The following is a 16,662-nucleotide window of genomic DNA, read 5'->3' as shown; positions in this document are numbered from 1 at the left end:
CTTCTTGCCCAAATCTTCCACGAAGATCTTACGAACTGTCACCCTGTTAACATCAAACTCATGTGTGCCATCATTCTCACAATATTGCAACGATCTTCTTGCACACGTTCATGGACCTTTGCAATGAGTTCTTCGTTACGATCAGACATTGGATGACTAGGCCTAGTTTCATCATCTTCAGTCGATTCCACACCACGTTTAAGACGTTCACACTATCTAAAGATCTTTTTACGAGACCTACACGTATCCCTGTACACTTTCTGCTGTCTCTGTGGTACCTTTACCCAGTTTAACACAGAATTTGATATTCGCTCTGTGCTCCATGATGCTAGCATGACGAGGGCCTCTCAGTGACTGCTGGTCATGGCATCGTATTTCCCATCATGCTTCGCGTGCGACAATGCGATGTTGCCAGATTGTAGAAGAGGGGTTACTCTTCGAGCGCACATATTGATTACGGATTGCATTCACTGTTTCGTCACAATAAAATTCGTCTCATTACTTATATGTCGGGCGATGTGTATGTATATAGAGGGTATTATTGTGGACGCTTGACAACACCTGGGAAGTAAATCTACTCATAGAAACAAGATTTTAAAAAATCCAGTAAACATTTCCACGGAATCGCACAGTTTCAGTGTTACAAGCTGCCGAAAGCATGGGAAAATGATCTTTATATATCACTGAGCTGCAACGAAATTTTATCCGCTTAGACTTGTAATCTCTCTATACCGAGAACGTCTTTCGATTGCAGCACAAGGGACTCCGCCACAGGCAGGGAGGAATTCCCAGATATTTCATTTAGGATAAGTGGGTCCTGTTTATTACATATGGAACGAAATCTAGGCAAGTAACAAAAATTCGTTGACAGAAGACCGATATCTTGATCAGCATCAAGATGGGTAAGGGTTTTTGGTGTGTTGTGCTTGGTTGCATACTTACAAAAGGGAATGATTGTAGTGTATAAATGAAATTAAATAAAGTCTTCTAGAAGATATTTAATGGTTTTCAAACAATTAACACAATGAAGATGTGCGAGACAATGAAAGTATTCTCCTCCAGATGAAAGGAAGCACGGACACGTTGTTGTTCCACAACATACTCACTTATCTATCCTGGGATCGAAAGTGGGACTCTTTACTGTATAGGTGGACATTCTACTACTGACTCATCATCCACACCTTGTTCCACTTTCTTACTAGCGGACGAAAGATTGTTGACAACGTATGTTAGGTAATGACACACATTAGGCAACAAAACATATTAGGTCACGAAAAGTTTGAAAGGGTGTGTTGCAGTCCCTCTAAACATCAGAGATGTTCTCGGTGATTAGCAAGTGTCAGCAGTTGCTTGTGAATTTCCTTTTCCTAGCACCGATTGTGTTCGGTGTGACGCCTGCAGATGTGAACGATCGCCCGACAGGTTTTCACTGCAGCGTAGTCCTGCATAGAATGGAAAGAGAAAAGTTTCGTCACACCTTTCAGCAACTTTCCGACGACCCTGCAAGTTACGGGGACATCATCGCGCAAGTGCCTGTAGGAAGTGACCAATCCCACACTAATCCACTCGTGAGGCGTCCGTATTTCACAGGAATTGACGAAAATGAGATCATTCGAATTTACGTCTCTTCTGCCTTGAGTAGAACACGTGCAATGATCGAGCAGTACGCCTGGAGGTCTTGTCCATTTAGATTTATACGTTTATATCCCGTCACCGTACAGGAGATATATGTGTGTCTCGTACAGAGGGTGTATGAGGCTCTCCTCAAAGTAAAATGCTGGAAAGCACTTCAACGAGTGGCAGCGTTCCGCTACAACCAGAAATCTGTTGGATATGTTCCTTGCACTGAAGCATTTAGAAAAGCATTTTTTACAAATTATTTCCATTTGCAGAGTTGAAAATTCTAAAAGGAATGGTGTTTGTTTGATCGCGATACGTTCAATCTTAAGCGAGTAACAGAGGAAAAAGATGTGATGACGTCATCTGTGGTCAAGCTGTGAGTGCAAGCTTCCATACACACAGCGCTAAGCATTTCGTTTGTGAATATTGACGGTGCCACGTTCTAAAGTGCGATTTCATTTTCCAGAACTGATTGCAAAGACTTAAAAGTGTCATCTGCATATAAAAATAATAATAATTTCTGATGGTGGGCTGCACAAAAGTTTTGTAATATTATGAAATGCAGTTTTTCCTACAAAGCTTAAGTTCAGTGTTTTACAAAAGGGACTAAAAGTTTCGAAACCAATACCATTTAAGTAGGTGGCGGACGAGATTGCTACAACACCTAAGCATCTTTTCTTTAATCTTGATTCCGAGTTCCAAACTTAAGTATGTTCATTTTAACATTTTGTTAGAATTTGTAGTGATGAGCCTATAATTTTGTGCTTCAAGGTATGTACAGGAGCGCGGCACATGTGGCAAAAATGAAATGCCATCTGTAAAGTTTGCCAAAATACGAACAATACTTTACCAGTTAAATTTGTTTTATTCGCATCGCTCTCCGCGGAACAACCCTCGTCACCCATAGAATCAATGTCCTGAGGAGCACTGTCATCGTCACTAATTCCTTCTACAAGCCGGTATATTTTACTCCCCAATTCACATTGTATAGTAGTTGTATTCACATTTTTTTCTAAAACAGTACCTTCAGAATCATGAGTGACACCGTCGCTATTACTCTCTAATGCCTCGTCCTTACTACAACCAGCAATCGCGTCTTCTACGATTTTTTAAGTTGGTAACTGGATATACGTCGGCGCTTGTTCATTGGCTTGGATTCTAAACTTTTCAATAATATACTTGGAACAGCATTCTTTCTGTGTAAATGATTTTCCTGGCATTAGTTCTGCTCGAAGTCGGACACATCAAGATGTTTGGAATAAACACGAGTGTTTTTACTTGGCATACAATTCTTCCTATTGATTTTCTTGAACCATAATTTATATCGATCTAGTGATTTCTTATGATTTGAAAATTTAAAAAAAGATACTTTATATCCCTCAGCTTTAATCACAAGAATTACAACCGAAAACACAGCACGTGGTAGGCATTTCTACAGCACGCATCCGCGTCACCCGAATTGTTATGTGGCATCAGCCAATAAGCTTGTAGTGCACTATTATCAAACCTTCAGTGACAAATCTAATCATTCATAATTATTTGTTTGTATTTGTGGACAATTATGAATGATTAGATTCATCACTGAAGGTTTGGTAACAACGCACAGCAAGTTTATTGGGTGACGCCATACGCCAATTCGAGTGACGCGAAATATAACACAAGTTTTCTACTTCACACAATACTACGTAATCGCTGCTGTCTCTATATTTTTTAATACTTCTGCTGTAGGCAAAAACAACTAACAAAAATGTCCCTCAAGCATTCAACACAAAGCAAGACTGCTAATAAACCCAAAACAATCTATTAAACCCACTGCACTATTAAAGGTTTATCAGCTGCTGACTCACATTGAGTTCCTCGCTAGTCCACAGGTGACGTCAACATTTGCGACTCATAAAAAGCAAACACCTATAGAAGCTGAACGAGACGGCCTATGAAGATTTCTTTAAAAAATACGTGTCTCATATTTTTTCACTCTTTCTATTTTACCAAACTTATTTTTAACTCGAACTATTCCTGTAAGAGGTGACATGTGTTTGTAATCTAGCATATACATATATTACTAAAAGGACTGTAATTAAAGAACACATAAAGGATACTAAACAAGTCAATTCAGCTGTATCGGTTGAAACTATAATTAAAGAACACATAAAGGATACTAAACAAGATAATTCCGCTGTATCGGGGTTGTTGAAGCGTTTACGTGATTCTAAACATACCAGAAGGGATGTCGAAATTCTTCACAAAACACCAAGATAGAGTAAGTAGTATTTGAATCTTTTTACATTAGAACTAAACAACCGGGTTTAGATTTAGAATTTATTTGTCTTGATAAAGTGGAATCATATAATTACCCCATAACTGCAGTTAATGCCTCGGATATGAAAAACTGGGTCCTGTCTGTGAGATTTTAAGTCCTTTATAAAATTAATAAAAAGTAAACACTTAATGTTTATATATAGTTCCTATGAAGAAAAATATAGGAAATATTCAACGCTCTTCAAGCTGTTTTCATAAGGAAAATAGTCGAAGTACCAAGTATATAAGATTTCGGTGATACTGTGTACAACTTTATGGTAACGGGCGAGAATTGGTAACTGGCAACAGTGATCAAAATGGACTAGCACGTTTAAAGAAAGTAGCTATTAGTTTTTTTTTTGTGGGGGGGGGGTATGCAGTTAAATGTGAATATTTACTAGTTTCGCAAGATATAAGGGACACTATGAGTATCTGAAGGACTGGCATTTCCTTGGAAGAAGTTCATACCCTGATGAAGTTCCACAGGAAACAAGTAGAGGTTAAAAATTCAATAAATAATATATTCCACGCAAATCGAAGCTATAATTTTTAATTCCATTTGTATAGTATAATTTGCGTTAAAATGAAATCTGTTACATCAATGAGAGATGTTATTATCTATCAGATATTTCAATAAAATGCACTTCAACCTATTAGAATTCAAGATTGTTCATTATCCAGTAAAATATTGATATCTATAAGAAACATTCGATAGTATTCAACGTACGATCTTACCAAGTATACAATTAACTTCGAAACATAGCTGCTTGGCTTCATTTTATCTTTACATTACGTTTTTTCCGTATTTTTCTTTTCTTTAGGTGAAGGCAGGTATGGAAATATGGATGTCTGGAATGGAATATTCATTAATTCATATAAAATACCATTGACAGAATTTTAGCCTGGTATTAGTTTTTACTGTGATATTTGTCGAGTTGATTCAATAGACATTTGTCGTATTGAAAATGCCAACTATTAATAACGTTTATAAATATTGGCCATACACGACAATATATTCAATACTGAGTAGCATTTATAATAGTAATGACTAGTCTTTGCGATGCATGTAATAACACTTACGATATTTAAAATATACGCTTGTCCATAATATTCAAGAATGCTTCAAATCATAATATTATATTCTTCAATATTCATGTATTTTTCGAAGTAACATATAAAACGTGTAACTTGTAAACTTGTAACATGTAAAATGTCTAATGTATGCCTGTAATAAAACTTAGTTAACAATATACCTATATATTCCTTGTAAAGCGTAAAGTATTGTATTAATCTCAAACTCTTTTGAGTAAATATGCATGAATAACTCAAGCGGAAGTATTCCTTTGGATATTCAGGTGCTTCACTTCTTGAGAACATGACGTCATAGACTGAAAATATTACTTGACCTTCAAAATATGTTTTTCCATAAATAGAAAAGGGTTTACATTCGATTGCAAGCTTGAGCAAGTTGTTTGACTGCAATTGGCATCTGGCTAAAATGTTGAAATAATAGTATTGTTGGTCGACTAGGCTTTTGGTTGAGCTGTAAATAAATTATAAGTATTACTTGAGTTCCCAGAAATTACCTTCCTTTTATGATATTGTACGTGTACTTTGGATTTTCATTAATTGGGCATGGGAGAATGGAAAATGTTCGTTGCAAAATTTCTAAATGGAAAGTATTTTACTTTTAGCTTCCTGAAAACGACCGAATCTTAGTTGGGAAATCAAGGAATAAATTTCAAATTGCAATGTGTTCTTCTTTTTGAAAATGAGTGTTTTTGGTAATTCCCTTTTTACATGTCAAATTATATTGCCATTATTGTAAATTAGCCTTACTGGTGACTTTTCAAAATGCACTGCAACTACGAAAACATAATTATTAAGTATCATGATGCTATTCAAAATACAATTAACACATAGGCAATAAAATACCAACTACAAGAAATTACATATAGTTTAAGATAATTGTTACTAAATTCTAAAATTATATATAAGTGTCTATTACCTTGGCTCATGATGAAAACACTTTCTAAAAAATATTAATTAAAATCCTTATCCTTATCATAGAACATTTAAATATTTTCAAATATACAATCTAAGACTGAAAATACAAAGTTCTTTGTTAAATACACGAATACTTTCATTCGAAAAATATGAGTATACATACATGTAGGAAATTTTCTTAAACCTAAACATATAAGTTACATAGAATATATTGGGTTACTGAATAAAGAAACTCTTAATGCTACACAGACGTACTACTAAATATTTTACTTTGACTGGCCGTCATTCACTAAAATACAAGATCAGTAAACATCGCAAAAAAAAAAAAAAAAAAAAAACTTAAATACTAATATATTATTAGATGCTAACATTGACTTATTTCCTAAAAATATTCAACATAATTAGGCAGAAAATGGTTTCAGTACGAAAGATATACTTCAGAAGCTATTTTATGGTAAGGAGAATGTGGTTTGAAATATTAAAATTTACTCCTTAAAGCTTCTTCTGCTTTATACTTGAAATTTTCTCCCAGTTATAAAACGCAGGAAGCGTGAGCTTTCCTTTAGAAAAACGAAAGTTAATATAAGTACAAGGCTTCTTTTAAAAGATCATGGTTACAAGCTACGTAAATCTGCCGAAAGTTTAATATTTCTATTTTCAAAAATGGCTTGTCGTTAAAATCTTAATATCAACCTTGTAAGTCATATTCTGTACCAGTTCTTATCTGCACATACTGTGCAAGTTCTAAAAATCGGCGTTAGTAAAAATAATACAAGAGGTGTATATATATATATATATATATATATATATATATATATATATATATATATATAGATAGATAGATAGATAGATAGATAGATAGATAGATAGATAGATAGATAGATAGATAGATTAATTAATTAGAGCGAGGTAATTCCAAAATCGTGTTATTAACACATTTAAAAAGGTGGAAAATAGCATTGTACCAACTATTCCAATTGTATCTTGGCTTATAAAAACAATAAGCTACCAAGACTTACTTGGTACTGTAAACAAACTTCTTATAAGAGAAATGAGTAATTTGGGGTTCGTTCCTTTTCTGGTATTGGAAATTAATAATTACGAAATATGAACTGATTATTGTCTTGTGAGATTCTCTTGTAACATTAATCTCTCGGAACGGACGTGACGAGTTCAAAATAGCAGCATTTGTACCCAAGGAAACAAAGAGCTACCCAATACACAACATTTGTAGTTCGTAAAAGTAACTATATACAACTTCACACCAAAACAGGATTATATTTCATTATTGATATTCGAATGCTGGATAATATATAGTAGATATGTTTCACATTTACACTTCTCAAGCGATTCGATATTTCTCACACTATTATTCAAATATAGGGTCTTGCACGCGCACTGATCCCATGATACGCTAAGAGAGTTAAAGGGGCGATGAGATGATATCCATTTGTGTGTAATCCTATTGGATAGTTCAATATCATGTTGTAAAGCTTTCGTTAATAATCTCTACCAGATGAATAAATTATATGGTTGACGTAATGTTCTTCAAATGATAACTCCGCTCGCATCAGAATGTACTAAAGGCTTTATTATAAACGAAATACATATAACAACATTACGAATCTATTGCTACCTCGAAGGTAAAAATTATAACAGCTGAACAACGAGTTCAATGTTGATTCGATGACAAAAGATCTCAGGCTAAATTACTCAGTGCGTATTTTCTCAAGAGTATTGAGAAATGACAGAGTATTTTATTTCAGTAGTGTGGGATCTTTCGCATGCTTGCCACTAGATTTTCAAGATTGATCTTTTAAAACAAATGATTTATCTATGTAATCTGTATATAGGAAGTCTATTTAGGCAAATACGTATGGTTTGGCAACAATGTATTTAATGTACCGTGCAGTTTTGATATTCCATCGATGTTAGGTTCCCATCAATTTTTTTTCAAAAAAGTATCAAACTCACTTTGGTAAAAATATTACTAAATTACTAATTGACGAATTGTTAATAAGTCCGGAACAGATTAAAAGAGCCAGATGTTAATCGATAAAAGTGATGTTTCTAGGCTCTATATAGACGATCTTACAGCTGAACTTCAAAACTGAGTAAGAACTCGCTTCATTGTGAATGGGTTCTTTGTTAAGAGTCTGGAAACAAGAAATAATGTTTCTGATATACTGCTTCCAACAGATCTCGACGTACGTATGGTTTTGAAACTAAAGACTTCACTGTTCAACACAAACAAAAATATGATTCAATGTTCCATTTCTTTTAATGTGTAACTTATCTTTTCCGCACAAAAATAAAGAATTGCTATAAAATAAATTTAAATTGAAATAATATACCCTGCCCTTATAAAAAATATGTATGGAACCGGGATTGATTTCAATTTTATTGTATTTAGATTGTAGTATTACGAACACACCCATCATTACTTACATGATTTGTCGAACGAGGTTGTTTTATAGTATATTACAAGTATGACATAAACATATTCTCTTTACGTAAGTCTTGACAAAACTTTTTAATGCTTCCAAAAAGGCTAAAAGAAAATATCGAGTCTAAAACCTTGAACAGTATTTTGGTATCGATTCATACGTGTATAGTATATTCAAAATGTACCTTATAAAATGAACTCTTTTAGACCTATTATATTTCTGTAATGAACACTGTGAATACCATTCTACAAATAAATTAAGGTGAGCAAAAACACTTAACAGATGTAATTGAAAATTATTGAAGATTTCGAGTTGTTATAGTACATTTTATTAAAGAAAAGTGAATTGTTTGGCATTTTGAACTGTAGACTTTATTAGTTATTTTCTTTCTTTTCGTAGAGAACTATAAATCAAATTCTGGTCAGTGTTTGCCCAAGTGGGCCCAGCCCGAAAAAAACGCTGTTTTTTTTTTTTTTTTTTTTCCTTTTCGGGTTGGACCCACCTGCAGAAAACTATCTTAAAACACACCTGGGTTTTTGAGCTTCTTGCTAGTATATTATTGGTACATCTAAAGTGATCGCATTGGAAGTTATTTTTATCAAATTTTGGATTTTCGTCGGGCAAATTAGGTGCTTTTAGGTTAAGGTATACAACAACATTCAACATAAGACCTTTACAAAGTTCTGAATGCACTGAATGAATAAATAAATAAATAAATAAATAAATAATAATAATAAACTTATAGAACAAATTAATGTATGGATAGCCTATTTGAGGTATCACTGACTCGGCGACGCCGAGGGACGTTATCCCGTTTGACAGGTTTAAGGCCATAGGTGCCGGTACTACCAGTAAATATGTAAATACATTAGTAAAACTATTAGTATTATTTCTTACCTTTGATGGTAGCACAAGTATTCTTCAGTAAAATTTGATTTTCCAACAACAACAACAGTTTAGTTTAGTCATTTGTTGCTACTCTTCAAATAAGCATTCTGTAGAGTCAGCACCAACAATAGTGTAAAAATTCTTGTCAAATTTAAGAAGCTTAATACTCGGAGTTCCGAAGACTACGTAACGCTTACCGTTTCAAGTGCTGAATTCAAACTTCCGTACTAGTAAAAGTTTCGATGTACAGTAAAGAAAACTGCATTTTCTGGGAAACCCGTCGTGAAAGGAGTGCTCAGGAAATTCCCGCAGTTGAACGCACAAAGCATCGGAAGTGAATACTTCAACAAAAAACTATTTATTTTACGCTATTTAATTTTATTTAAGACATTTTGAAACATTTACTTTATAAAATTTCGTTAATTGTTTTAAATTAATTTTCGGGAAAGAACCGTCTTGCAGCAAGTGCTCGGGAAATTACCGTAATTTAATACACAAAGTATCGGAAGTGAACTTTAAAACCATTTATCTTACGCTGAAAAATATTTATTTCATATAAGACATTTTGAAACGTTTACTTTATAAAATATGAATTATATCTTTGTTTTAAATTAATATATTTCGCACACCCGCTGGAAGAGTGTTAACTAACTAACTAACTAACTCTATGGCCTATGGAACCCGGAGGTTCAGTGCCGCGTTCACAAAAGCTCTCCACTGACTTCTATCCTTAGCTAATTGGATCCAGTTTCTACTTTGTATTCCTATCTCTGCGAGATCCATCTTAATATTATCCTCCCATCTGCGCCTAGGTCTTCCTAATGGTCGTTTTTCTATGGGTCTACCAGTCAAGACTTTGAAAGCGTTTCTACTTTCTTCCATTCTAGCTACATGACCTGCCCACCTAAGCCTCCTAGACTTGACGACCCTAACAATGTTGGGTAAACCGTATAAACTATGTAGTTCCTCGTTATGAAGCTTCCGCCATTCCCCATTCTCGTTCCTCTTGGGTCCGAATATTCTTCTCAGGATCCTGTTCTAGCTCAAAAAATGAAAATGTGTGCTCAAAAGAGAATAGAGAGAGAGAAGGGAGCACTATCTGGTGGTATTTTCGCATAAACTTAACTAAACAAATGAACCCCTAGATGGCAGAAATACCAGTGTTTCAGGGAACGATTTTCATAGAATAACAAACTTTAAAATTCAAGTTTACACAAATGTGTAATTTCGGCTTGTAACAGTCTTGCACCGGATGTGCGATTTGGTATTTGTATTTGGCGAACGTCACTGAGGCTCCTGGGATGACTAAATCTACATTTGTGCTTTTGTCTGCCTGTACCACAGACATTACAGAGTACAACTTTCGGTGTTTTAAGTTTAAATATTCAGGGTAAAAGCATGAGACCACTTAAATTTCCTGTATAGATTTTGGCAGCATACCAACGGAAAATTTCAAAATAGCTTGTATCCACGCTACAAAGCGCAGTTTTCGGTCTTTTAAGTTTAAATTTTCAGAGTAGAAGCACGAGATACTCTAAATTAGCTTTATATATTTTGGCAACTATCCAACGTAAAATTTCAAAATGGCGGCCATTTTTCAAAATAGCTGGTATTCACGGTAGAGGGTGCAATTTTCGGAGTTTTAAGTTGAAATTTTGAGGGTAGAAGCACGAGTTATTGTAAATTTGCAGTGTAGATTTTCTCGACGATCAAATGTAAAATTTCAAAATGGCGGCCTTTTTTTCAAAACAACAGTGAATAGAAAATGAGACGTTGTGACAATAATATCTATCTATATATATAAAAGAGAACGTACAAAATCCTTTGTCCGCTCATCACGCTAATACGGCTGAACCAATTTCTTTCATTTTTAGGGGGTTATTAGGATTTGGACCCTAGATGGTTTTTATCATATCACTTTAATTTTTAATTACCAGTGTCTTGAGATAATTGACCATTCAAGTGTCCATAACGTACAAATCCTTTGTTATTAGTTCATCATAGGTAAAAATAAACGTATTTATATGCAACCCGCATGACCGTGTCACTCGGCGGGTTAACATAAATGACAGGCGATATACAGCGGAAAATAGCTTGAATCTTCTGTTTAAAATTTTTAAATTGATTTGCTTATTTTTACAGACACTTTTACAATATGCCAGCACCGGGATGACCGCAGCGAAGCGGGGCGGGTTAACATAAATGACAGGCGATATAATGTTAAGATTTACTGCAATCTTCTATGGTTTTTATCATATCACTTGAAAGCGAAAAAGTAAAAATTATCTAAGTAACAAAGTTTATTGCGTTCCGGGGTGACCGCAGCGAAGCGGGGTGAACGCTGCTAGTGTTGAAATATTGTGTAAATCATATTTTAACACTTTTACCCCAAAGACTGAAATGTTTCGAAAAAAAAAAACAGTTAAACCCGAAAACACCAATATGAGCCCAGCTGGGTTGGGCCTTTTTTTTTTTTTTTAATGTTTTTTTCAAATCCTGATCCTGGTAATTCAAAATTCCTTAATATTTTTACGGTGATAGTAGAATGCTTTATGTGGTAACAACAGCGAACAAACTGAATTTTCGTATTACCTCACTTTCAACATTTTTCAATAACCTTAGCAATCAGTACCATGATTAGAAGCATATCCCACATTTGTGTTAGAATTGAGTCGTAGAATTTTCATAAAAAAAAAAAAAAAAAAAAAAAAAACTATTTTCATCATTTGAGATGCTCCTCGTACTGCGCATGTGATTTGTATTCTGTTAATATATTTTTAATTTATTGTAGGATATGGATCGGATGACGAGGATCAAGGATCTGAGGAAGTGACTCAGCATTCTGGCAACCAGAATTTCCATCCAAATATGTCTCGCCAAAATACTTTTCCCAAAACGACATTCAGTCATTATTCGTCGAAACCTCAAATGTACAACAATCAACAAAACCTGCAGAATGTTCCTCCATCTTTCCAGAGCGGTCCCCCACAACCTATGCAACATAATGTGTATGTCCAAGGTCAACAGGCACCCCCTCCGGTTCAACCTCCAGTAAGCTCTGTACAAAATGTTGCGTACGCCGCTCCTGCACAACAACCTATGCCGTTGACAACCTCTGCTTACCAGTATAACACAAACGTCCCTCTGTGGATGTTGCAACAATGAGAACGAGATAATTATTTTATTTGGAAGCAAAGTGTATTCTTGGTAAGTCATTTAGTAAGGAAATTAATTGCCTTTGGAGTAATATTAATGCAACTAAGACTTTTACGTGTTCGTCTATGTTTATAGTGACAGCAACTGGACATTTACTCTGTTCTTCCTGGTATATTTGTGGTATACATACGCTCTGCAAATGTTTGTATATAAGAAGATATGGAAATGATTATGCACGATGTAGCTACTTAAGTGTATGCGATATTAAAGGACAAATGCTTGTATATAAGAAGATATGGAAATGATTATGCACGATGTAGCTACTTAAGTGTATGCGATATTAAAGGACAAATGCTAATTTTGGGTTGTAGCGAGAGACTTTATAGCTTGGAAGCAGTGTAGTGCTGTTGGGAGTTTTTCTTATGTAAAGAAGTTCTAAGAATCCAAGCGGCCGATGATTCTAGATTAGAAGAACTTCTAGATGAGAAGATATAATATTTATTTGTAAATAACGGGTTTAAAATGGTAACTATTACGTACTTCAGGCAATTGTGTGTGCGCTGCCGATAAGTAAGATAAACGGTAGCATTTAGGGTGTGAATTTCACGTAATTGTACACGCACTGAACCAGTTGTATATTAAGGTGTGAAGCATTTATTTAATGGACATAATTTTTTTGCTTGTTGGATCTATGACAACCCGATGTTCTAGTCCATATTTGTTAACGAATATTTGTACTGATTGGTCGTTTATTCGGTGGGTTTGTTACACTGAGAGGAAATCATCAAAAATTAACGAACTGTTATTGCATCCTTATTTTGGACCAACTGAGTGTAGGAAAGAATTGTGTTTTCCGTTTTCTTAAACGTATACAGTATAAAACAAAGAACTTTATTCTTGTACATTGGTAACTGATGAATTGACATTTGTGAAATTAGAATTAGTTGCTCAGAGTGATGTTTGTTCTTGTTACGTGTCTACTTTTCTTTTGTTACATACTGTTGTTTGGATTTTAATTTCTTCTTGTCAGTTTTCATTTCTTCAGTTTATAGTGTATCTGAACTAACTGTTATTATTATGGTCTCCAATATTCACTTACTATGAGGTAAACTACAGTCACGCCTATAAGAAAGTAATTTCTTGAAAATATATCGTTTAATTTTATAATGCTGGAAGTTTAATTACTTTTGTTGTTGTTACACACAATCCTTATCATTGCTCACATAGGGTGTCTATCGGTCACGAAAGTCATGAAATCAGAAAACGGTCATGAAAGTCAAGAAGAAGTCGCAAAATTTAGCTTTTGGGCTACGATTTTTTTTTTTTTTTTTTTTTTTTTTTTTTTTTTTTTTTTATCTCTGTAAAAATATAAGTAGAGACTGGAAAATTTTGTTCTATAAAACGTCAAAATTCACCACCACAAATGTCTGTGATCGGCTTTAGGTTCTATGAAATCGCAAGCAAAGCACGCTTCTATCGCATGCATGAGAATGCGGACTAATTCGCACCCGAATTTGCTCTTGAGATTGCTCTTCAGCTGGCATCATTGAGCAGTGGCGATGTAAATCGCGTCGCATCGCCGAAACCACTTACGCATCTAACCAGTTTCTTCAACTGCCGCGAGAAGTTGAAGCACTTCACAAGGAGATCGAAAAAGCTCAAGAAAGGGTAAAACAATATTAGTAAACTTGAAAGAGTGATAGAAACCATCAGTACAATTGTTTATAATCAGTGTGACATTTTTAAAGGATTGCTGAGGATTTGTCAATATATGTACATCATGTGTAAATAGGTATGTAATTCTAAAAATAGTGGATTTGTGGGTATTTGTTAGTTATCGAACAAAACAGATTATATACAGTGAATATACTGAAAGTGATGTGAGAAGACATTTTCGCTCCAGGGAACAGCCTTTGAAAGTAGAGATAAGTGGTAAGGAACATAGGTACTATTATTAGTTTTTGAATGCTACGAAATTGTTTAGTTCGATAAAGAAAATGTCACGAAATTTCATTTTGGAATTTCAGTAGACACCCTGTTACAGTGTATACATACAGGTTTAAAAATTACATATTTCTTTCTGAATATTGCAAATATTGAAAATTCTATCAATGTTCAGTTCAATTGTCACCTCATCCCCGAAATACTCTCGAAGATAAGCATCTGAAAATAGTGTATTATATATATATATATATCGATAATTTGGGAAGTTTTTAAAGCTGTTTCAAAAAGAAGAGCCGCTGACCTATATACTTTATGAAGAAACTTTCAGCCTTGGTGGGAATATATTAAGTCGTTTCATAAACGTCACTGAGCTTTCAAAAGAAAAATCCAAGTTCATATCAAGAATTACGAGAGAAAATCGAGAAGTTTTTGCGCCTTCTGATTTATTGTCAGATTACAAATCAAACGAAAAACAATATTCTACACATATTTGTCTATTTTTTCACTTAAACACCATATCTGTTGAAACAGGTGTCCACATCACAAATTTCACGTTGTCCGCTACGTAGAGGGTAGCCGAGTGATCAGGGAACCAGCGACGAACACCGTTATGCCCTTCGGTGTCGTCCGTGAACCTCTATCCTTCCAGGAACTTTTTCATTAGACAAAAAGATGGTAATCAGTGGGGACAAGGTCTGGATCGTAAGGGGATGCTCCATAATTTCTCACCCTCAAGAGTGAAATTTGGTGATTGTTCTGTTACCACGTGTGGTTTTGCGTTTTTACAGACGAAAACCACATCGTCAATATCCCGAATACCCTGACGTCCATTTCCAAACTTCTTGTGCCACCACTACTGCACACTTCGCACTGTTAAACATTTGTTCCTATTCACTGGCCCCATTTCCCTGTAGATATCTGTGACTGTCCCTTGCATCATAGAAAACGAATAACACTTCGTTGCTCATCTAGTGTGAATGTCCTGAACACTGCGGCCATTTTTGACAACTGGTGACAATGTCGTGCGGTGCAAGAAATCGGAATTTACATTGGAGCCGCTCCAAGAAAAGCATAGTGCATCGGTTATATATCTTGTAATAAAAAATATACACGCTCGAAAAAAAAAAAAAAAAAAAAAAAAAGATGCAAAGACTTTCCAATTTTCCTCGTAAATAATACTGATCTGGAAGTAGAATCAAAAACAAAGAAAATTCTAGGGGAAAAAAAACCTGAAACAAACAATTTGTTGACTTGCAAAGATTGCTTGACGTGGATGCTTGTACACCTTGTCTCAAAAAGGTTGAGCGCATTCTTTACTGGTGTTTTGAGGCAATAATTTTCTAAGTCCAGCTTCGGGTATCTTCGGGAAAAAGTAAGCCAGGTTCGAACCTCCAAGCCAGCCTTTGCAATCGGGAAAAAGTTTGCAGATGTGTTTTTCTTCTTTTAAATATAATAAGACTTGTTACCAAGTGTATAAAACAGCAACATTGATTGAAATACTTAATGATACAATATTTCGAAAACTTTTTTTTTAATGTCAGCACATGCTTGTTTGTCATTTAGCTCTCCATACGTAATGGAACATTTAAATACGTTAAAGAGTCTTTCCATATGTAAAAGAATGCTCAAAGTTAAGAAATAGAACATAATTATCGCCTGAGTACTAAAATAAAAGTCAAAGTAGAACAGAAACAGCGTTTGTAATGGATATGAATGTCATAATTATCTTGAGATCCGTTATACATCGCTAGAAGCATAGTTCTAGAAGTCCTTGTGCTAGCTCATTGGTAAGCTGTCGGATTTCAAATCATAAGGTTAAGTGTTCGAATCCCGTTTAGGTTAATCCTTTTTTTTAAATTATATTTTCCGCAATGCATGAAACATTATATAAAATAATTACATTAGAATACATAAGTTCTGTATATATAACATAATCATTGCAGAACATAGTAATTACTATGTTTAAAATATAACATCTGAGATGATTTTCGCAGTAGGTCGGTATTATATATAAGGATGTAAATACAAGTTAAGAAACTCGTTCAATGGCAATAAATAAATCATGTAGTGTATTTATTTGCAGCTATTTGTCATATAGAGGGTAATTCTTAACATTCATAATACAGAATGTCATTTATGTTCTTGAAAAGTTATTCGATACATAAACAGAAGGTATAAAACAGAGAATCCAAAGTCGGAACGCTCGCAAAAAAATTCATGAACCCCAAAGGTCACGTGAGCAGACTGGAATTGTCCTTATGAAGCATGCCACAGCAGAAAGTCTTTACATAGATTTTCAATT

General features: G+C 34.5%; 1 protein-coding gene across 3 annotated transcripts in view; it reads left to right on the top strand.

Annotated features, from left to right (window-relative positions):
• The window catches only part of LOC145666392 (uncharacterized), a 107,225-nt gene extending 93,642 nt beyond the window's left edge, over positions 1-13,583 (top strand). For 2 of the 3 annotated variants that reach the window (XM_081733590.1, XM_081733591.1), the window contains one exon: positions 12,052-13,583. In XM_081733590.1, coding sequence (XP_081589716.1) covers positions 12,052-12,425 — 374 coding nt within the window. In that variant the 3' untranslated portion in view covers positions 12,426-13,583. The remainder of the gene's footprint in view (positions 1-12,051) is intronic. The other variant, XR_014127737.1, reaches the window with a different exon arrangement.
• Positions 13,584-16,662: the final 3,079 nt, after the last annotated feature.

Source organism: Thermobia domestica, chromosome 12 (assembly GCF_964235325.1).
Source record: "Thermobia domestica chromosome 12, izTheDome1.hap1.1, whole genome shotgun sequence".
NCBI classification, from domain to species: Eukaryota; Metazoa; Arthropoda; class Insecta; order Zygentoma; family Lepismatidae; genus Thermobia; species Thermobia domestica.
This window is presented reverse-complemented; position numbering and strand designations above follow the sequence as displayed.